The 21,862-nt window shown below is 37.6% G+C and overlaps 4 protein-coding genes across 4 annotated transcripts; 3 read left to right on the top strand and 1 right to left on the bottom strand.

The window, feature by feature from the left end:
* Nucleotides 1-237: 237 nt before the first annotated feature.
* Nucleotides 238-5,050, bottom strand: LOC307258584 (uncharacterized protein). The gene is made up of 10 exons (XM_080038183.1): nt 4,812-5,050; nt 4,420-4,513; nt 3,865-3,952; nt 3,484-3,751; nt 2,860-2,953; nt 2,305-2,392; nt 1,927-2,194; nt 1,308-1,401; nt 753-840; nt 238-645 (listed from the first exon to the last, which is right to left on the bottom strand). The coding sequence occupies exons 1-10, from the start codon at nt 4,936-4,938 to the stop codon at nt 283-285; spliced, it is 1,572 nt and encodes a 523-aa protein (XP_079894309.1). The 5' UTR covers nt 4,939-5,050; the 3' UTR covers nt 238-282.
* A 2,566-nt stretch (nt 5,051-7,616) lies between these two features.
* On the top strand, nt 7,617-9,851 carry LOC307263514 (immunoglobulin lambda-1 light chain-like; the record flags this gene model as incomplete). The annotated part of the gene is made up of 4 exons (XM_080044665.1): nt 7,617-7,656; nt 7,745-8,070; nt 8,386-8,419; nt 9,499-9,851. 4 exons carry the CDS (start codon nt 7,617-7,619, stop codon nt 9,822-9,824), a joined length of 726 nt encoding a protein of 241 aa, XP_079900791.1. The 3' UTR covers nt 9,825-9,851.
* A 1,299-nt stretch (nt 9,852-11,150) lies between these two features.
* On the top strand, nt 11,151-15,954 carry LOC307262870 (immunoglobulin lambda-1 light chain-like; the record flags this gene model as incomplete). Its single annotated transcript, XM_080043876.1, has 4 exons — nt 11,151-11,190; nt 11,283-11,604; nt 14,444-14,481; nt 15,570-15,954. 4 exons carry the CDS (start codon nt 11,151-11,153, stop codon nt 15,893-15,895), a joined length of 726 nt encoding a protein of 241 aa, XP_079900002.1. The 3' UTR covers nt 15,896-15,954.
* Nucleotides 15,955-17,453: 1,499 nt separating this feature from the next.
* Nucleotides 17,454-21,551, top strand: LOC307262880 (immunoglobulin lambda-1 light chain-like). Its single transcript, XM_080043889.1, has 4 exons — nt 17,454-17,499; nt 19,252-19,573; nt 19,889-19,926; nt 21,203-21,551. The coding sequence occupies exons 1-4, from the start codon at nt 17,460-17,462 to the stop codon at nt 21,526-21,528; spliced, it is 726 nt and encodes a 241-aa protein (XP_079900015.1). The 5' UTR covers nt 17,454-17,459; the 3' UTR covers nt 21,529-21,551.
* Nucleotides 21,552-21,862: the final 311 nt, after the last annotated feature.

Below are 21,862 nucleotides of genomic sequence, written 5' to 3'. Positions count from 1 at the left end.
TTAAATTCTCTAATGCTCGAGGTTAGGCCTGAAATCAGAAAATGTGTTGGAGTTTCTTGTGCTAACTAGATATTACAGAAATTACCTGTGTGATTTGGAGAATAATAATGGTATCCTGAATATCAGAAAAACCAACTTTTATTTACACATATAAAAAGTAAAAACATATTAAATACTGAACATAAATAATGTTAGAAAAAAACACCTATAAAATAATATATACAAAATAAAATTACACGTAAATAAATATTAAATAATTAAATTAACAACAAATATTTAAAATTATTTGTCAACAATTTTTTCCAGGATGGAGAAGAGCCTCTCCATCCTGGCATTGCTCTCCTGAGCCCGCCTCTCCTCCGCCTCCCTCTGCAGCCTCATGTCCTCTTTCATGAGGTCCAGCAGCTCGTCCATCCGGGCCCTCTTCCGCAATCGGCTGGGACCTGGCTGGCTGGGCCCTGGCTGGCTGGGCTCGTCCTCCTCTTCATCCTGCTCTGGTTTGTCCTCAGGGATGGAGGCAATTAGGACAGGGGGATTTGTCGAATGCCTCTGTCCTAATACCTCATCCATGAGGACAAACCAGGGCCAAGTGGCAGCCGTGGACTTGCCGTCCACCCCCTTGCCCGACGCTGGACACTTGCAATCCTAAGGCAGAGGAAATCAATCGTGGCAGTTAACAACAACAAAAAATCAGCTAAAGTGTTTTGCATGGTTAAAACAAATAATGTACATTTAAAATTATGTGAACGTACTTTATATTTTTTCTTTAAGTTGTCCCATTTTTTTTTGGCCTGAAGAGGAGTCACCATCCCTTCCAGGCCCATTTCCTCCAAAATATTCCTAATCACAGAGAGAAAACAAAATAAAGGGGTAACATTCACAATCATGTTAATAACCCATGTTAACAATAGCCCATTTGTATGACTACATTTAACCTTATTGTAAAGGTTACAAGTTGATCTTTGTAAAGGCTGTTCTTGTAACGGTTACAGTTAAATTAGCCCTCATCCTATACAAAGCCCATGATAATCAGACCACTAGTAGCTGGGACAATACCCTTTTTCTTTGTTGTGTGTTTTTGTAGTGCTTTCACAGGGATGTAAGTTGTGACCTTGTTGTGTTTCTCTTTATAACTCAAAATAAGACATTCAAATAAACGATTTCTGGGGGATCTTGTGTGTGTCCTTAATGAGGACTAATTTAACTGTAACCTTTACAAGATGGTCAAATGTAAATATTACAAATGGCCTATTGTGAATAATTGTTATAAACTAACTGACATTGTAAATAAACTTGTGTTTCCTTACCTCCAAGACACGGAGGCAGAGTTTTTGGCCCCGGTGAAGAGGCCGTCCTTGTCCCCCCTCAACTTGATTAGTTGAGCCGTATGCCCCTGGCTCCCTAAACCAAAAGCACATGTTAGAATTAGTTTTGCTTCACACTATCAAACAAAAGCAGCTTAAATAGCAAAATAACCAAGTTAGCTGTGTAAAAATTCCAACGTTTGTAACAAGTTAACCAACGGACATTGACGGGACAGGGCATGAAATCAGGCGGACTTTAGAGCGTCTCTGCCCGGGTAAAAGTTGCACGAGTTGGTGGTGTTGGAGGTGTTTTCCGTTGCGGTCAGTGGAGGAATTCTAAACCTTTTGGGATATTTTTTTAACGATTTTGAAGTGTCTCTTAACTTCCTATTAACAAAGTAAAATCTTGATAAATGACAAGAAATCCTATGTCAAGATATAAAGCTCGGAAAGTGTGTTTTTTTATACATTTTCCTAAAAGTTAGCGTCACTAACATCATTAGAACGTTACCTTACTTAACCAATTATTTTGAAGGACATAGAGGTTTTATGAGGTTACCTTTTTTTTTTACATTTGTATCGTTAGTTATTTGAGTTAGGCTACTTGAAACCCAATACTTACATTTGAAGGCGTAACACGCTGCCGCTGGCACTTCGTCTTGAGCGTCTTGAGATGCCTTCTCTGACGAAACCGCAATGAATCTTGGCTGGCTGGGCTCGTCCTCCTCTTCATCCTGCTCTGGTTTGTCCTCAGGGATGGAGGCAATTAGGACAGGGGGATTTGTCGAATGCTTCTGTCCTAATACCTCATCCATGAGGACAAACCAGGGCCAAGTGGCAGCCGTGGACTTGCCATCCACCCCCTCGCCCGACGCTGGACACTTGCAATCCTAAGGCAGAGGAAATCAATCGTGGCAGTTAACAACAACAACAAAAAATCAGCTAAAGTGTTTTGCATGGTTAAAACAAATAATGTACATTTAAAATTATGTGAACGTACTTTATATTTTTTCTTTAAGTTGTCCCATTTTTTTTTGGCCTGAAGAGGAGTCACCATCCCTTCCAGGCCCATTTCCTCCAAAATATTCCTAATCACAGAGAGAAAACAAAATAAAGGGGTAACATTCACAATCATGTTAATAACCCATGTTAACAATAGCCCATTTGTATGACTACATTTAACCTTATTGTAAAGGTTACAAGTTGATCTTTGTAAAGGCTGTTCTTGTAACGGTTACAGTTAAATTAGCCCTCATCCTATACAAAGCCCATGATAATCAGACCACTAGTAGCTGGGACAATACCCTTTTTCTTTGTTGTGTGTTTTTGTAGTGCTTTCACAGGGATGTAAGTTGTGACCTTGTTGTGTTTCTCTTTATAACTCAAAATAAGACATTCAAGTAAACGATTTCTGGGGGATCTTGTGTGTGTCCTTAATGAGGACTAATTTAACTGTAACCTTTACAAGATGGTCAAATGTAAATATTACAAATGGCCTATTGTGAATAATTGTTATAAACTAACTGACATTGTAAATAAACTTGTGTTTCCTTACCTCCAAGACACGGAGGCAGAGTTTTTGGCCCCGGTGAAGAGGCCGTCCTTGTCCCCCCTCAACTTGATTAGTTGAGCCGTATGCCCCTGGCTCCCTAAACCAAAAGCACATGTTAGAATTAGTTTTGCTTCACACTATCAAACAAAAGCAACTTAAATAGCAAAATAACCAAGTTAGCTGTGTAAAAATTCCAACGTTTGTAACAAGTTAACCAACGGACATTGACGGGACAGGGCATGAATTTAGGCGGACTTTAGAGCGTCTCTGCCCGGGTAAAAGTTGCACGAGTTGGTGGTGTTGGAGGTGTTTTCCGTTGCGGTCAGTGGAGGAATTCTAAACCTTTTGGGATATTTTTTTAACGATTTTGAAGTGTCTCTTAACTTCCTATTAACAAAGTAAAATCTTGATAAATGACAAGAAATCCTATGTCAAGATATAAAGCTCGGAAAGTGTGTTTTTTTAATACATTTTCCTAAAAGTTAGCGTCACTAACATCATTAGAACGTTACCTTACTTAACCAATTATTTTGAAGGACATAGAGGTTTTATGAGGTTACCTTTTTTTTTTTTTTACATTTGTATCGTTAGTTATTTGAGTTAGGCTACTTGAAACCCAATACTTACATTTGAAGGCGTAACACGCTGCCGCTGGCACTTCGTCTTGAGCGTCTCGAGATGCCTTCTCTGACGAAACCGCAATGAATCTTGGCTGGCTGGGCTCGTCCTCCTCTTCATCCTGCTCTGGTTTGTCCTCAGGGATGGAGGCAATTAGGACAGGGGGATTTGTCGAATGCCTCTGTCCTAATACCTCATCCATGAGGACAAACCAGGGCCAAGTGGCAGCCGTGGACTTGCCGTCCACCCCCTCGCCCGACGCTGGACACTTGCAATCCTAAGGCAGAGGAAATCAATCGTGGCAGTTAACAACAACAACAACAAAAAATCAGCTAAAGTGTTTTGCATGGTTAAAACAAATAATGTACATTTAAAATTATGTGGACGTACTTTATATTTTTTCTTTAAGTTGTCCCATTTTTTTTTGGCCTGAAGAGCAGTCACCTTCCCCTCCAGGCCCATTTCCTCCAAAATATTCCTAATCGCAGAGAGAAAACAAAATAAAGGGGTAACATTCACAATCATGTTACTAACCCATGTTAACAATAGCCCATTTGTATGACTACATTTAACCTTATTGTAAAGGTTACAAGTTGATCTTTGTAAAGGCTGTTCTTGTAACGGTTACAGTTAAATGAGCCCTCATCCTATACAAAGCCCATGATAATCAGACCACTAGTAGCTGGGACAATACCCTTTTTCTTTGTTGTGTGTTTTTGTAGCGCTTTCACAGGGATGTAAGTTGTGACCTTGTTGTGTTTCTCTTTATAACTCAAAATAAGACATTCAAGTAAACGATTTCTGGGGGATCTTGTGTGTGTCCTTAATGAGGACTAATTTAACTGTAACCTTTACAAGATGGTCAAATGTAAATATTACAAATGGCCTATTGTGAATAATTGTTATAAACTAACTGACATTGTAAATAAACTTGTGTTTCCTTACCTCCAAGACACGGAGGCAGAGTTTTTGGCCCCGGTGAAGAGGCCGTCCTTGTCCCCCCTCAACTTGATTAGTTGAGCCGTATGCTCCTGGCTCCCTAAACCAAAAGCACATGTTAGAATTAGTTTTGCTTCACACTATCAAACAAAAGCAGCTTAAATAGCAAAATAACCAAGTTAGCTGTGTAAAAATTCCAACGTTTGTAACAAGTTAACCAACGGACATTGACGGGACAGGGCATGAAATCAGGCGGACTTTAGAGCGTCTCTGCCCGGGTAAAAGTTGCACGAGTTGGTGGTGTTGGAGGTGTTTAGAGGTTTTATGAGGTTACTTTTTTATTTTTACATTTGTATCGTTAGTTATTTGAGTTAGGCTACTTGAAACCCTATACTCACATTTGAAGGCGTACCACGCTACCGCTGGCGTCTTGAGATGCCATCTCTGACGAAACCGCAATGAATCTTGGGATTTATAGGGCTGCGAAGGATCCATCTGTTGAAGCCCGTGAAACGAAGGCTGCATTTCACGGCTGCATATGAGGAGCCTAGAAAGGAGCCTTGCAAATGGAAAAACCTTTGCGCGCCGCTATGACGAAATCGGTCTTCAAATGCAGCCTTCGTAGACCGTAACCCCTGAATCACAGCCCCAGACTGACTACTGAAGGGAAAATGAAATTTGGCCGGTAGTAGGCGGGCGGGCGGAGCCAGGCAGGCTGTATCCCGATACAGAGACCGCCTCCTTGGTAGGTCGCGGTCTATGAAGCCTATAGCCTGTGAAGGCCGATTCGAAGGCCGGTTCCAAGGCCAACGAGCGTTGTTAAACGAGACGGTCTCCGCAGGTCTCCGTTTCGCTCTGTTTACGAGCATTTCCGGTTTGGGTAACAAGCCGTTGCCTTGCGTGACGACTCGCCGCTCCTGTGCTGCCTAGCAACCCTGATTGCTGCCAACGGAAACAGCCCTGTCAACGGAGGAAAAAATAAAAAGAAGTTGTCTACCAGACGAAAAGAAAAAAAAGTACAAGAAAAAAAGAAAGGAAGATAAAAGTTAAGAAGATGGAGCAACATGTTGCTGTTTTGTTATTTTTTATTTTATTTTATGCCATCTCTGAAAAAAACGCAATGAATCATGGGATATGTTGGGCTGCGAAGGATACATCTGATGCAGCCTTCAAAACCGTGAAACGAAGGCTGTGTCTTGATTCAGGGGTTGCAGCCTTGGTAGGTGTTTTAATAGTTATTTTGCTTTAGGCTGGAGCTGGGTGCCAAACTGTAAGGAGGCTAGGCACCCCTGGTGAGGTCCCGTCACTTGCATGCGAGTTAAAGCACAGGGATATAACACGTTTTTCACCAGTTTTAGTGTGTAATGACTATTGATGTGAGGCACTTGTGGTGAGTGGTAGCACCCCTAGGCACTCCTCGGCGTAGTTTGCCTCTCAGCAGTTGGCCTCAGCTTTAGTCTGTTTGGTTTTGTTTAAGTTTGGGACTGCTATTTTAGATATTGTGACTTTTAGACGTTCTATAGCCTATAAATGAGTTTTAGCAATTTTGTAATAAAGAATATTTTCTCTTTAGTTATCTTGTTTATTCATTTTTACACACTAATCCCTTTTTTATCCTTAGTAGTTCCAGTTTCTGCACATTCTATTTGTTTTCCATCAAAATAAAGATTTGGTTTATTTTGAATTCCCGTCTCTGTCAGTTTAACAAATCTGCCTTATCAGCATTGTTAATATTATTCAACACAAAAGTTACATCCCTTATCTTTACTTTATTTCCAGGGGTGTAATTCCCCTGGTGGCGTTGTCGGTAGGCTACTCCCTCCCCCCAATTCTTCCCCCTTTATTGCCCCGCTCGCTACATATGCTTACAGAATGTCAAGCGGATTGTATATGTTTTGAGACGAAATCAAACAATATGCTAACTGCTAAATGAAAAATCTCAAATAAAAGTTTTGAGCTATTACAGTGATGATTGTTTAGAATGAATATTAATGTCTCTTCCCTGTCATAATAAAATAATATTTGGAGCCGATTCTTCTTTACTGATCTAACTTATATAAAGTGATTGACACCATTACAAAAACCTCAGTGAGAGACTGACTACAGCTTCTTTGAACTCTGACCAGAATCAAACAATTCAAATGGAAGAATCTGGGATAAAAACCAAAATGAATGCTAAATAAAATCATCTCAAGAGAAATAATGTTTGAAAAAGTCCAGCATTGTTTCTGAATATGAGCAGAATGTTGAAGGGAATGAGATGTTGACAGTGAAAGTTGGTTTCAACAGGATGTTTCAGTGCCACAAGGCACCAAGCTGACTGTAACAAGTAAGTCCTATCTATTTGATGATAAAACAAGATCGATTTTATATTTCTGATGGATATGAATGTAGAATGATGATTTTATGTGATACTACTTTTTAAACATATTTAACATATTTTTCCTTTAATCAAGATTGACTTTTTATGACCAACTTTGATACTAAGTTGTTTCTTTTAACCCCTGAAATAAAAAATAGATTGACGGAGAGGAATTCAGCAGGATTCCAAAAACAAAATGGAACATGTTATAAAACAGTCCATCCTTTCACACACAGCTGAACAATGACCAAATACAAACACTACATTCACCTGAGCGATCATCTACACTCTGAGGTCATAATGTTTCCAATGAATTCATCAGAATAAACTGGATACATATTTAACATCCTAACTTGGATTCTATTTGTAAAGAACTTAAACAATTGTAAAACTGAAATATGAAGTAAACATTTGCATTTAAATCGTGTCGTCCTCATGTTTCCATCCTGTTTACATGACTTATTCATAACAAGAATAAGCCAATTGAAAGTATTTTTAGTGTGATCCCTCCTTTATGAAAAATACAACAAAGTAAAGAACACATTCCTGTGATGCAGTAACTGGATGTAATACTCAAAGTGCTTTAGCAGACTTACAAAAGATTGATGATATCATGCGTGTCACCAACAGAAGTTTAAAAAAAAATCATATGTATGATATGAAACCCACATTCCTGATGTAGTTGGTGTATGAATGAAAACAGTGTTGAGTGTGTGAACCCCTCCTCCTCCTCTCCTCTCCTCAGTGTCTTTATAAGCTTCAGTCTCTCTTCTCCTCACACTCCAACCCTGCTCACCTCTCAGCTGGACAGTAAGGGACGTTTACAGCACACACTGACAACATGCTGGGGACCCTCTGCACTCTCTTCACTGCTCTAACATGTAAGATATTCTTCTCACTCCTTTCACAGCACATATTTTCACACAGAAATCTTTCACTCATGTGTTTTTCTTCTCTGCATGTTGACAGATGTTGATGCAGTGATAGTGCTGACCCAGACGCCTGCTGTCCACACAGTTTCTCCAGGACGAGAGGTTGTTCTCAACTGCAACGTTGAGAGATATGATAGTTATTATGTCAGATGGTATAAACAGGTTCCTGGTGAAGCTCCTCAGTATGTTCTGAAATATCACAAAGGTCACAGTTCACCCGAGTTTGGATCAGGATTCTCCTCAGACCGATTCAACTCTAAAGCCTCTTCAGACTTAGATTACCAGTTCATCATAAAGCAGGCAGAGGCAGGAGACTCTGCTGTCTATTACTGTGACACATGGGACAACTCTGCTAAGGCAGCTGTATCACAGTGATTGACACCATTACAAAAACCTCAGTGAGAGACTGACTACAGCTTCTTTGAACTCTGACCAGAATCAAACAATTCAAATGGAAGAATCTGGGATAAAAACCAAAATGGATGCTAAATAAAATCATCTCAAGAGAAATAATGTTTGAAAAAGTCCAGCATTGTTTCTGAATATAAGCAGAATGTTGAAGGGAATGAGATGTTGACAGTGAAAGTTGGTTTCAACAGGATGTTTCAGTTCCACTCCCCTCATCAGTGAGAGTGAAGAGGTTTTTGTACAGCCATGTGTACAAACTGAATCACTGTGGTATTCGGACAAGGCACCAAGCTGACTGTGACAAGTAAGTCCTATCTATTTGATGATAAAACAAGATCGATTTTATATTTCTGATGGATATGAATGTAGAAATATGATTTTATGTGTTACTACTTTTTAAACATATTTATCATTCCATCATTAGATTGGCTTTTTATGACCAACTTTGATACCAAGCTGTTTCTTTTAAGACAATGGAAATGTGAGCTTAGAAATGAAGATATTTTAGCTTTTCAACAAATGTTAGCATATTTATTTTCCTAATATTAGAAAAAATATATAATTGCAACACAATGCTTGCTGAGCAAGATTACCAGCAAAAATATCTAACATGTTTTCAAAACTAAATTATTACTGTTCTCGTTTATATAAATTAATATTCTTGTAAAGTTTAAGGATAACTTTGAGTGGGACTACATTTTGTCATTATAATCAAGACCATTTCACTGGCTGTTTGAAAATGTAAGTCAGCTCTGTTATGCTGAAATCTCTCACAGTGACTTAAGACATTGTAGAAAAATTAAAGCAACATTTTGTAAGACAAAAGTAGATTTCATTCATTTGTCTTTGAAAAATGTATGAACAATTGATCATCATATTTCTACATAATGATTGAAATATTACATTTTTAAAGAGAAAAACAAGATACATTTAAAGTTATTATTTCTATATGATGATGCAGACTTAAGATGTTCTTCGAAAATGTGTTGAGAGTAAATGAATTTGGTCATCAAAACCCAATCATTTTATTGGCTGTTGGAAAAATATAATCCAGTTTATTTATACTGACATTTTTCTCAGTGACAAAAATACATTGTAGAAGAATTAACAGAAGATGTTTGAAGACAGAATGTGACTTTATGAATAAGTAACAAAAAATGAATATAAAACTGATCATCATATTCCTGTGTCAGTTATGGAAATGTTATATTTTAAAAGAGTAAAGCAAGATACAATTTAGGAAATGATTCCTATGATTATTCAGAATTAAAATCTTCAACTAAAAATTGTTACATTGTCATAAAAAGTAATCCATTACTGCCATGCATTTCATGACTGACATGATTTCAAGTTAATTGATGAATGTCCTCCATGTATTTTCAGGCTCCAGCCTCCCTCCTCCTGTCCTCACAGTCTTCCCTCCATCCAGTGCTGAGCTCCAGTCCAACAAAGCCTCTGTGGTCTGTCTGTCCAGTCAGTCTGGGCCTTTTGCAGATGTGAGCTGGTTGGCTGGTGGGAGTCCAGTGAGCAGTGGGATCTCTACCAGCACCGCTGTTCAGCAACCAGACCAGACTTTCCAAATCAGCAGCTACCTGGCCATCCAGACGTCAGACTGGAACATGGAGAAGGTTTACACATGTAAAGTGTCTTTGGGCTCCCAGACCTCAGAGAAAAACATCAACAAGTCCCACTGTCCCACTGAAGAGTAGCAGAGGAGCAGAATGACCATTTCAAATCTGCTTCTTCACTGTTTGTGCTGTTTGCTCATTGCAAGGTTTCCATGTTAGAAAAGATGTTGTCTGCATGCTTGTAATACATGTTGTGAACGTAAGATGGAGGTGGTGCATCAGCTTTGCATTTGTTAAAGTTTTTAAGACTCATTCAATAAAGAAAAAAAAACTCTGATAAACGTGTATTATTTTGTATTCATGGACACATTATATACTATATTATATTTCCTCTGATTAATTCAATGATCATTACAATTAATGACAGACACATAGATAAAAAGACACATTTTCGTTTATTTGTTGATTTGATATTCATATTTAAGTTCAGAAAACTTCTTTGTTATAAGTGTTTATTTGCAATCAAACACAACAGGGAGATACTATCACTGTTCCTGGTTTGAGTTGCAGTAGTTAAGACGTTAGAAATCTAATTCAAACTAGTGAACTGAAAGTGAGTTTTCACCCTCCATCAGTGAAGCATCACCTCTCTACTCCTCCCTCTCTTCCGTCCCAGGATGCACCTGCAGGCCTCCTCTACTTCTTCATAGCTCTATGTAAATGAAGAGGTCAAAGGTCAACTCTGTGAAATCAGAGGGAACTGTCTCTGACTGGAAACACGCTGATGTTTTAATTAGTCTCATTTTGGACATTGATAGACTATTTACCTCTGTCTGTCAATTATGTTCAAATGTGTAGAGGCAAAGTTTATATCCTTCAATACATTTATCTTTTGAAAATGTGAAACATTTATTATTCTAATGTCTGGGGAGAGCAAATTGACCATACACAATTAGATTGGTCGAGCCCATATTTGGAAGTTACAGTTACTTTATCCTGTAATACATGTATCTTGTGCAAATTTGAAAAACCTGTAAATCAGATGTGAAAAATATTTCTTAAAAATCTTACTGAAGAGAGTAAATATAAACCTAAGAGACAATTGGATTGGTCAATGCTGTTTATTATGAATTTAGCAAAGAAGCAAATCTGTGACAATAACCATACTGGAGGTATTTATCAAATTAAGATGTTGTAATATTTTGAGGTCAGAGGCTATACACTGACTGCTTTGACATTAATGGAGATTGAAAAGTATTTTTTCTTAACAGAAGATACGAGACCAACAGAAGTTTCAAAGTATGCAGCTGTAAGCAGAGCTCCTCCTCCTGTCAGTCCCTCTCAGTTTCAGTGTGCTATTAAATTGCTCCTCCAGCACCTCCTCTCCTCATCCTCCAAACCCTCTACTCTGTCAGCAGTAAACTCACTTTCCAACTGACAAGCTCTTTGTCAGCACACAGTGTCAACATGCTGGGGACCCTCTGCACTCTCATCACTGCTCTAACATGTAAGGAGGCTGACTCACTGCAGCTTTGAGCTCATGTTGGATTCATCAGTCTGTGTGTTTCTCTTGACTCCATGTCGTCTTGTTGTTTCCAGGTGTGAGTGGTGTGACGGTGGTGACACAGAAGCCTCCTGTTGTGATGCTGAGGAAAGGAGAGACAGCCACCATGGACTGTAACCTGGGGACTGTTACTAATAAACAAGCTGTCTGGTATAAACAGGTTCCTGGAGGAGTTCCTCAGTATGTGCTGAGGTTTCATCACAGCTACAGCTCTGTATATTATGGTTCTGGTTTTTCTTCTCCAAAGTTCACTTCTAATCATCAGTCGACAACAGATTATCGTTTGATCATCAACAATGTGGAGGAGGGAGACTCAGCAGTCTATTACTGTCAGACATGGGACAGCTCTGTTAGTGAGTACGTATCACAGTGATTTACACTGTGACAAAAACCTCCTCACTAACTACTTCTGCTTTTTGAACCTGCTGCTGCATTTGACTGGTAGTGGACCTATAAGCTAATGCTTTCTGTAACAGCATATGCATTCAAAAATATGTTTTTAAACTCCTAATTTATTTCTTATCATTCTCAGATGAATAATCAGATTGTTCCTGGTGGTATTTATATGGATTTGCCTACAGAATGTCAGGCGGATTGTATTCGCTATGAGACAAAATCAAACAATATGTTAAGTGAAAAATTTAAAATAATAGTTATGATCTATTACAGTGATAATTGTTTACAATAAATATTAATTTCTCTTCCCTGTCATAATAAAATAATATTTGGAGACAGCCACCATGGACTGTAACCTGGGGACTGTTACTAACACTGCTTATTGGTATAAACAGGTTCCTGGAGGAGTTCCTCAGTTTGTACTGTATTTTTATCACAGCTCGAGCTCTCCAACCTATGGCTCTGGTTTTTCATCTCCAAAGTTCACTTCTAATCATCAGTCAACATCAGATTATCGTTTGATCATCAACAATGTGGAGGAGGGAGACTCAGCAGTCTATTACTGTCAGACATGGGACGGTAATGCAGCTGTATCACAGTGATTTACACTGTGACAAAAACCTCCTCTCTAACTACTTCTGCTTTTTAAACCTGCTGCTGCATTTGACTGGTAGAGGAGCCATAAGCTAATGCTTTCTGTAACTTACCATCATATGCATTCAAAAATATGTTTTCCACTCCTAACTTATTTCTTATCATTCTCAGAAGAATAATAAGATTGTTCCTGGAATTTCTATGCGTATGCTTACAGAATGTCCCGTGGTTTATATTCATTTTAAGACAAAATCAAACAATATGCTAATAATTAAAGTTATGATCTATTACAGTGATAACTGTTTACAATAAATATTAATGTCTCTTCCCTGTCATAATAAAATAATATTTGGAGTCGATTCTTATGTGCTGATCTAACTTATATAAACATGAAGAATCATTCTTGATATAAAGCCTTTGGTGCACATATATTGAGGATTGTTGCACAAACACTTGTATTTTATACTAGGCCTACTTATCTCAATTGCATTTTCCTTCTCTGAGGAGCTATAACACAACCAAATGAAAATGCTACATTCACCTGACAACATGTGATATAAATGTAGTGATTCATGATGTGGCTTTTCTAACCTAAACTCTGGAATCATTGTTTAAATGGAGCATGACTGAGAGCAAGTTATTACAACAAGGTGATGAAACAGAGATGAGAAATATGTCACATAAACTCATTAACCCTTGAATTAAAAAAATATATTGATGGAGAGGAATTCAGCAGGATTCCAAAAACAAAAAGGAACATGTTACAAAAACAGTCCCTCCTTTCACACACAGCTGAACAATGACCAAATACAAACACTACATTCACCTGAGAGATCATCTACACTCTGAGGTCACAATGTTTCCAATGAAGTCATCAGAATAAACTGGATACATATTTAACATCCTAACTTGGATTCTATTTGTAAAGACCTTAAACAATCATAAAACTGAAATATGAAGTAAACATTTGCATTTGAATCGTGTCGTCCTCATGTTTCCATCCTGTTTACATGACTTATTTATAACAAGAATAAACCAATTGAAAGTATTTTTAGTGTGATCCCTCCTTTATGAAAAATACAACAAAGTAAAGAACACATTCCTGTGATGCAATAACTGGATGTAATACTCAAAGTACTTTAGCAGACTTACAAAAGATTGATGATGTCATGCGTGTCACCAACAGAAGTTTAAAAAAATATTCATGTGTATGATGTGAAACCCACATTCCTGATGTAGTTGGTGTATGAATGAAAACAGTGTTGAGTGTGTGAACCCCTCCTCCTCCTCCTCCTCCTCCTCCTCCTCCTCCTCCTCCTCCTCCTCCTCCTCCTCCTCTCCTCAGTGTCTTTATAAGCTTCAGTCTCTCTTCTCCTCACACTCCAACCCTGCTCACCTCTCAGCTGGACAGTAAGGGACGTTTACAGCACACACTGACAACATGCTGGGGACCCTCTGCACTCTCTTCACTGCTCTAACATGTAAGATATTCTTCTCACTCCTTTCACAGCACATATTTTCACACAGAAACCTTTCACTCATGTGTATTTCTTCTCTGCATGTTGACAGATGTTGATGCAGTGATAGTGCTGACCCAGACGCCTGCTGTCCACACAGTTTCTCCAGGACGAGAGGTTGTTCTCAACTGCAACGTTGAGAGATATGATGGAAATTATGTCAGATGGTATAAACAGGTTCCTGGTGAAGCTCCTCAGTATGTTCTGAAATTTCACAACGGTCACAGTTCACCCACCTTTGGATCAGGATTCTCCTCAGACCGATTCAACTCTAAAGCCTCTTCAAACATAGATTACCAGTTCATCATAAAGCAGGCAGAGGCAGGAGACTCTGCTGTCTATTACTGTGACACATGGGACAGCTCTGCTAAGGCAGCTGTATCACAGTGATTCACACCATTACAAAAACCTCAGTGAGAGACCGACTACAGCTTCTTTGAACTCTGACCAGAATCAAACAATTCAAATGGAAGAATCTGGGATAAAATCCAAAATGGATGCTAAATACAATCATCTCAAGAGAAATAATGTTTGAAAAAGTCCAGCATTGTTTCTGAATATAAGCAGAAAGTTGAAGGGAATGAGATGTTGACAGTGAAAGTTGGTTTCAACAGGATGTTTCAGTTCCACTCCTCTCATCAGTGAGAGTGAAGAGGTTTTTGTACAGCCATGTGTACAAACTGAATCACTGTGGTATTCGGACAAGGCACCAAGCTGACTGTGACAAGTAAGTCCTATCTATTTGATGATAAAACAAGATCGATTTCCAATTAATGATGGATTTAAAAAATAGAATTATGATTTTGTGTTACTACCTTTTAAACATATTTAACATATTTTTCATTCCATCATTATTGGCTTTTTATGACCAACTTTGATACTAAGCTGTTTCTTCTAAGACAATGGAAATGTGTGGCTAGAAATTAATTTATTTTAGCTTTTCAACAAATGTGATCATATTATTATCCTAATATTAGATCAAATATATAATTGCAACACAATTTTTGCTGAGAACGATTACCGGCAAAAGTTTCTAACATGTTTTCAAAACAAAATGATTACAGTTCTCGTTTATATACATTTATAATCTTAAAAAGTTTAAGGATAACTTTGAGTGGGACTAGATTTTTGTCATTATAATCACAACAATTTTATTGGCTGTTTGACAATGTAAGTCAGCTCTGTTATGCTGAAATCTCTCACAGTGACTTAAGACATTGTAGAAAAATTCAAGCAATATTTTGTAAGACAAAAGTAGATTTCATTAATTTGTTTTTCAAAAAATGATTTACAATGGATCATCATATCTCTATATAATGGTTGAAATATTTAATTCTTAAAGATAAATGCAAGATACATTGAAAGTTATTTATTTTTGTATGATTATGCAGACTTAAAATGTTTTTTCAGAAATGTGTTGAGAGTAACTGAATTTGGTCATCAAAACCCAATAATTGTTTTGGCTGTTTGAAAATAGAAGCCAGCTTAGTTATACTGACATTTTTCACAGTGACAAAAATACATTGTAGAAGAATTAAGATAAGATGTTCTAAGACAGAATGTGACTACATGAATTTATAACCAAAAATTCATATAAAACTGATCATCATATTCCTGTGTCAGTGAGGGAAATGTTCTATTTCAAAAGAGTAACACAAGATACAATTTAGGAAATGATTCCTATATGATCATTCTGAATTAAAATTTTCGATTATAATTTGTCACATTGTCATAAAAAGTAATACATTACTGCCATGCATTTTATGACTGACTTGACTTCAAGTTAATTGATGAATGTCCTCCATGTATTTTCAGGCTCCAGCCTCCCTCCTCCTGTCCTCACAGTCTTCCCTCCATCCAGTGCTGAGCTCCAGTCCAACAAAGCCTCTCTGGTCTGTCTGTCCAGTCAGTCTGGGCCTTTTGCAGATGTGAGCTGGTTGGCTGGTGGGAGTCCAGTGAGCAGTGGGATCTCTACCAGCACCGCTGTTCAGCAACCAGACCAGACTTTCCAAATCAGCAGCTACCTGGCCATCCAGACGTCAGACTGGAACATGGAGAAGGTTTACACATGTAAAGTGTCTTTGGGCTCCCAGACCTCAGAGAAAAACATCAACAAGTCCCACTGTCCCACTGAAGAGTAGCAGAGGAGCAGAATGACCATTTCAAATCTGCTTCTTCACTGTTTGTGCTGTTTGCTCATTGCAAGGTTTCCATGTTAGAAAAGATGTTGTCTGCATGCTTGTAATACATGTTGTGAACGTAAGATGGAGGTGGTGCATCAGCTTTGCATTTGTTAAAGTTTTTAAGACTCATTCAATAAAGAAAAAAAAAACTCTAATAAATGTGTATTATTTTGTATTGATGGACATATTATATACTATATTATATGTTTCCTCTGATTAATTCAATGATCATTACAATTAATGCCAGACACAAAGATAAAAAGACACATTTTCGTTTATTTCTTGATTTTATTTTTGATTTTATTTATTTTTTTCAGACATATCAAATACAATAAACAAAATGTATGTTTAAATGACTTCACAAAAAAAAAAAAAAAATCTGTATTGATGTGATATGCCTGAAAAGGAGCAGGAAGAAGTATACACTTATTTAATCCTACCCCTTTTCCATAGTAAAAAAAATAAAAATATTTATTATATTCGCTTCTTGTATTCCATATAATATTCATATTTAAGTTCAGAAAACTTCTTTGTTATAAGTGTTTATTTGCAATCAAACACAACAGGGAGATACTATCACTGTTCCTGGTTTGAGTTGCAGTAGTTAAGACGTTAGAAATCTAATTCAAACTAGTGAACTGAAAGTGAGTTTTCACCCTCCATCAGTGAAGCATCACCTCTCTACTCCTCCCTCTCTTCCGTCCCAGGATGCACCTGCAGGCCTCCTCTACTTCTTCATAGCTCTATGTAAATGAAGAGGTCAAAGGTCAACTCTGTGAAATCAGAGGGAACTGTCTCTGACTGGAAACACACTGATGTTTTAATTAGTGTCACTTTGGACATTGATAGACTATTTACCTCTGTCTGTCAATTATGTTCAAATGTGTAGAGGGAAAGTGTATATCCTTCAATTAATGTATCTTTTGAAAATGTAGAAACATTTAAAATCCGTTCTGAAAATATTTGTTTAAGTTAACGTCTGGGGAGAGGAAATTTGACCACACACAATTGGATTGTTCGAGCTCATATATTTGGAAGTTACAGTTATATCCTGTAACACATGTATCTTGTACCAATTTGAAAAACCTGTAAATCAGATGTGAAAAATATTTCTTAAAAATCTTACTGAAGAGAGCAAATATAAACCTAAGAGACAATTGGATTGGTCAATGATGTTTATTATGAATTTATCAAAGAAACAAATCTGTGACTATAACCATACTGGAGGTATTTTTCAAATTAGGATGATGTAATATTTTGGGGTCACTGGATATAAACTGACTGCTTTGACATGAATGAAGATTGAAAAGTCTTTTTTCTTAACAGAAGATACGAGACCAACAGAAGTTTCAAAGCATGCAGCTGTAAGCAGAGCTCCTCCTCCTGTCAGTCCCTCTCAGTTTCAGTGTGCTATTAAATTGCTCCTCCAGCACCTCCTCTCCTCATCCTCCAAACCCTCTACTCTGTCAGCAGTAAACTCACTTTCCAACTGACAAGCTCTTTGTCAGCACACAGTGTCAACATGCTGGGGACCCTCTGCACTCTCATCACTGCTCTAACATGTAAGGAGGCTGACTCACTGCAGCTTTGAGCTCATGTTGGATTCATCAGTCTGTGTGTTTCTCTTGACTCCATGTCGTCTTGTTGTTTCCAGGTGTGAGTGGTGTGACGGTGGTGACACAGAAGCCTCCTGTTGTGATGCTGAGGAAAGGAGAGACAGCCACCATGGACTGTAACCTGGGGACTGTTACTGACAGTCATGCTCGTTGGTATAAACAGGTTCCTGGAGGAGTTCCTCAGTATGTACTGAGGTTTTATCACGGAAATAGCTCTCCAATTTCCTGGAATTTCTATGCGTATGCCTACAGAATGTCCAGTGGTTTGTATTTGCTTTAAGACAAAATCAAACAATATGCTAATAATAAAAGTTATGATCTATTACAGTGATAATTGTTTGCAATAAATATTAATGTCTCTTCCCTGTCATAATAAAATTATATTTGGAGCCGATTCTTATGTGCTGATCTAACTTATATAACTAAGTGGAATCATTCTTGATATAAAGCCTTTGGTGCACATATATTGAGGATTGTTGCACAAACACTTGTATTTTATACGAGGCCTACTTATCTAAATTGCATTTTCGTTCTCTGAGGAGCTATAACATAACCACATGAAAATGCTACATTCACCTGACAACATGTGATATAAATGTAGTGAATCATGATGTGGTTTTACTAACTTAAACTCTGGAGTCATTGTTAAAATGGAGCATGATTGAGAGAAAGTTATTACAACAAGGTGATGAAACCCAGATAAGAAATATGTCACATGAACTCATAACGCATTATTTCTTGAAAAAAAAAAAAGATTGACAGAGAGGAATTCAGCAGGATTCCATAAACAAAAAGGAACAATAAAATACTACATGTTACAAAAAGTAGTCCCTCCTTTCACACACACAGCTGAACAATGACCAAATACAAACACTACATTCACCTGAGAGATCATCTACACTCTGAGGTCACAATGTTTCAAATGAAGTCATCAGAATAAACTGGATACATATTTAACATCCTAACTTGGATTCTATTTGTAAAGAACTTAAACAATTGTCAAACTGAAATATGAAGTAAACATTTGCATATAAATCTTGACGTCCTCATGTTTCGATCCTGTTTACATGACTTATTTATAACAAGAATAAACCAATTGAAAGTATTTTTAGTGTGATCCCTCCTTCATGATAAATACAATAAAGTAAAGAACACATTCCTGTGATGCAGTAACTGGATGTAATACTCAAAGTGCTTTAGCAGACTTACAAAAGATTGATGATGTCATGCTTGTCACCAACAGAAGTTTATAAAAAAATCATATGTATGATATGAAACCCACATTCCTGATGTAGTTGGTGTATGAATGAAAACAGTGTTGAGTGTGTGAACCCCTCCTCCTCCTCCTCCTCCTCCTCCTCTCCTCTCCTCAGTGTCTTTATAAGCTTCAGTCTTTCTCCTCCTCACACTCCAACCCTGCTCACCTCTCAGCTGGACAGTAAGGGACGTTTACAGCACACACTGACAACATGCTGGGGACCCTCTGCACTCTCTTCACTGCTCTAACATGTAAGATATTCTTCTCACTCCTTTCACAGCACATATTTTCACACAGAAACCTTTCACTCATGTGTTTTTCTTCTCTGCATGTTGACAGATGTTGATGCAGTGATAGTGTTGCATTACTGCAGCTTTGAGCTCATGTTGGATTCATCAGTGTGTGTTTCTCTTGACTCCATGTCGTCTTGTTGTTTCCAGGTGTGAGTGGTGTGACGGTGGTGACACAGAAGCCTCCTGTTGTGATGCTGAGGAAAGGAGAGACAGCCACCATGGACTGTAACCTGGGGACTGTTACTAACACTGCTGCTCGTTGGTATAAACAGGTTCCTGGAGGAGTTCCTCAGTATGTACTGAGGTTTTATCACGGAAATAGCTCTCCAACCTATGGCTCTGGTTTTTCTTCTCCAAAGTTCACTTCTAATCATCAGTCGACAACAGATTATCGTTTGATCATCAACAATGTGGAGGAGGGAGACTCTGCAGTCTATTACTGTAAAACATGGGACAGCTCTGTTAATGAGTACGTATCACAGTGATTCACACCATTACAAAAACCTCAGTGAGAGACTGACTACAGCTTCTTTGAACTCTGACCAGAATCAAACAATTCAAATGGAAGAATCTGGGATAAAAACCAAAATGGATGCTAAATAAAATCGTCTTCAGAGAAATAATGTTTGAAAAAGTCCAGCATTGTTTCTGAATATAAGCAGAAAGTTGAAGGGAATGAGATGTTGACAGTGAAAGTTGGTTTCAAAAGGATGTTTCAGTTCCACTCCCCTCATCAGTGAGAGTGAAGAGGTTTTTGTACAGCCATGTGTACAAACTGAATCACTGTGGTATTCGGACAAGGCACCAAGCTGACTGTGACAAGTAAGTCCTATCTATTTGATGATAAAACAAGATCGATTTTATATTTCTGATGGATATGAATGTAGAATTATGATTTTATGTGTTACTACTTTTTAAACATATTTAACATATTTTTCATTTGGTCATTAGATTGGCTTTTTATGACCAACTTTGATACCAAGCTGTTTCTTTTAAGACAATGGAAATGTGAGCTTAGAAATGAAAATATTTTAGCTTTTCAACAAATGTAATTATATTTATTTTCCTAATATTAGAAAAAATATATAATTGCAACACAATGCTTGCTGAGAAAGATTACTAGCAAAAGTTTCTTACATGTTATCAAAACTAAATTATTATGAATTAATAGTCTTGTAAAGTTTAAGGATAACTTTGAGTGGGACTACCTTTTTGTCATTATATTCACAACCATTTTATTGGCTGTTTGAAAATGTAAGTCAGCTCTGTAATGCCGAAATCTCTCACAGTGACTTCAGACATTGTAGAAAAATTCAAGAAACATTTTGTAAGACAGAAATAGATTTCATTAATATGATTTACAAAATGTTATGTACAATTGATCATCATATTTCTACATAATGATTGAAATATAAAAATTTTAAAGAGAAAAGCAAGATACATTTAAATATATTATTTCTTTATGATTATGCAGACTTAAAATATACATTCATAAAAATGTGTTCAGAATAACTGAATTTGTTCATCAAAACCCAATCATTTTATTGGCATTTTGAAAATATGAGCCAGTTTAGTTATACTGACATTTTCCACAGTGACTAATAACATCGTAAAGGAATTCGGCTAAGAGGTTCTAAGACAGAATGTGACTAAATGAATTTGTAACCAAAAATGTATATAAAACTGATCGTCATATTCCTGTCAGTGAGGGAAATTTTCTATTTTTTAAAGATTATTTTTTGGCATTTTCAAGCTTTATTAGATAGTACATAGTTGAAATGTGGAGACAGAGACAGAGGGGGGATGGCCTGCAGTAAAGGTCCACGGTTCGGATTTGAATCTGCGACCACTGCAACAAAGGCCGAGGCCAATATGGTACGCCCTCTATCCACTATGCCACCGGAGCACCCCAAAATGTTCTATTTTAAAAGAGTAAGGCAATAAACAATTTGGGAAATGATTCCCATATGGTTATTCAGAATTAAAAACTTCGACTGAAAATGGTTATATTGTCATAAAAAGTAATCTATTACTGCCATGAATTTTATGACTGACATGATTTGAAGTTAATTGATGAATGTCCTCCATGTATTTTCAGGCTCCAGCCTCCCTCCTCCTGTCCTCACAGTCTTCCCTCCATCCAGTGCTGAGCTCCAGTCCAACAAAGCCTCTCTGGTCTGTCTGTCCAGTCAGTCTGTGCCTTTTGCAGATGTGAGCTGGTTGGCTGGTGGGAGTCCAGTGAGCAGTGGGATCTCTACCAGCACCGCTGTTCAGCAACCAGACCAGACTTTCCAAATCAGCAGCTACCTGGCCATCCAGACGTCAGACTGGAACATGGAGAAGGTTTACACATGTAAAGTGTCTTTGGGCTCCCAGACCTCAGAGAAAAACATCAACAAGTCCCACTGTCCCACTGAAGAGTAGCAGAGGAGCAGAATGACCATTTCAAATCTGCTTCTTCACTGTTTGTGCTGTTTGCTCATTGCAAGGTTTCCATGTTAGAAAAGATGTTGTCTGCATGCTTGTAATACATGTTGTGAACGTAAGATGGAGGTAGTGTATCAGCTTTGCATTTGTTAAAGTTTTTTAAGACTCATTCAATAAAGAAAAAAAAACTCTGCTAAATGTGTATTATTTTGTATTCATGTACACATTATATACTATATTAAATGTTTCATCAGATTAATTCAATGATCATTACAATTAATGCCAGACACATAGATGAAAAGACACAATACAGTTTAATTCTTGGTTTGAT

This window comes from Ammodytes marinus (genome assembly GCF_949987685.1).
Source record: "Ammodytes marinus genome assembly, chromosome: 2".
NCBI lineage: Eukaryota > Metazoa > Chordata > Actinopteri > Uranoscopiformes > Ammodytidae > Ammodytes > Ammodytes marinus.
Note: the sequence above shows the minus strand (reverse complement) of the source record. Positions and strands in the feature narration are given on the sequence as shown.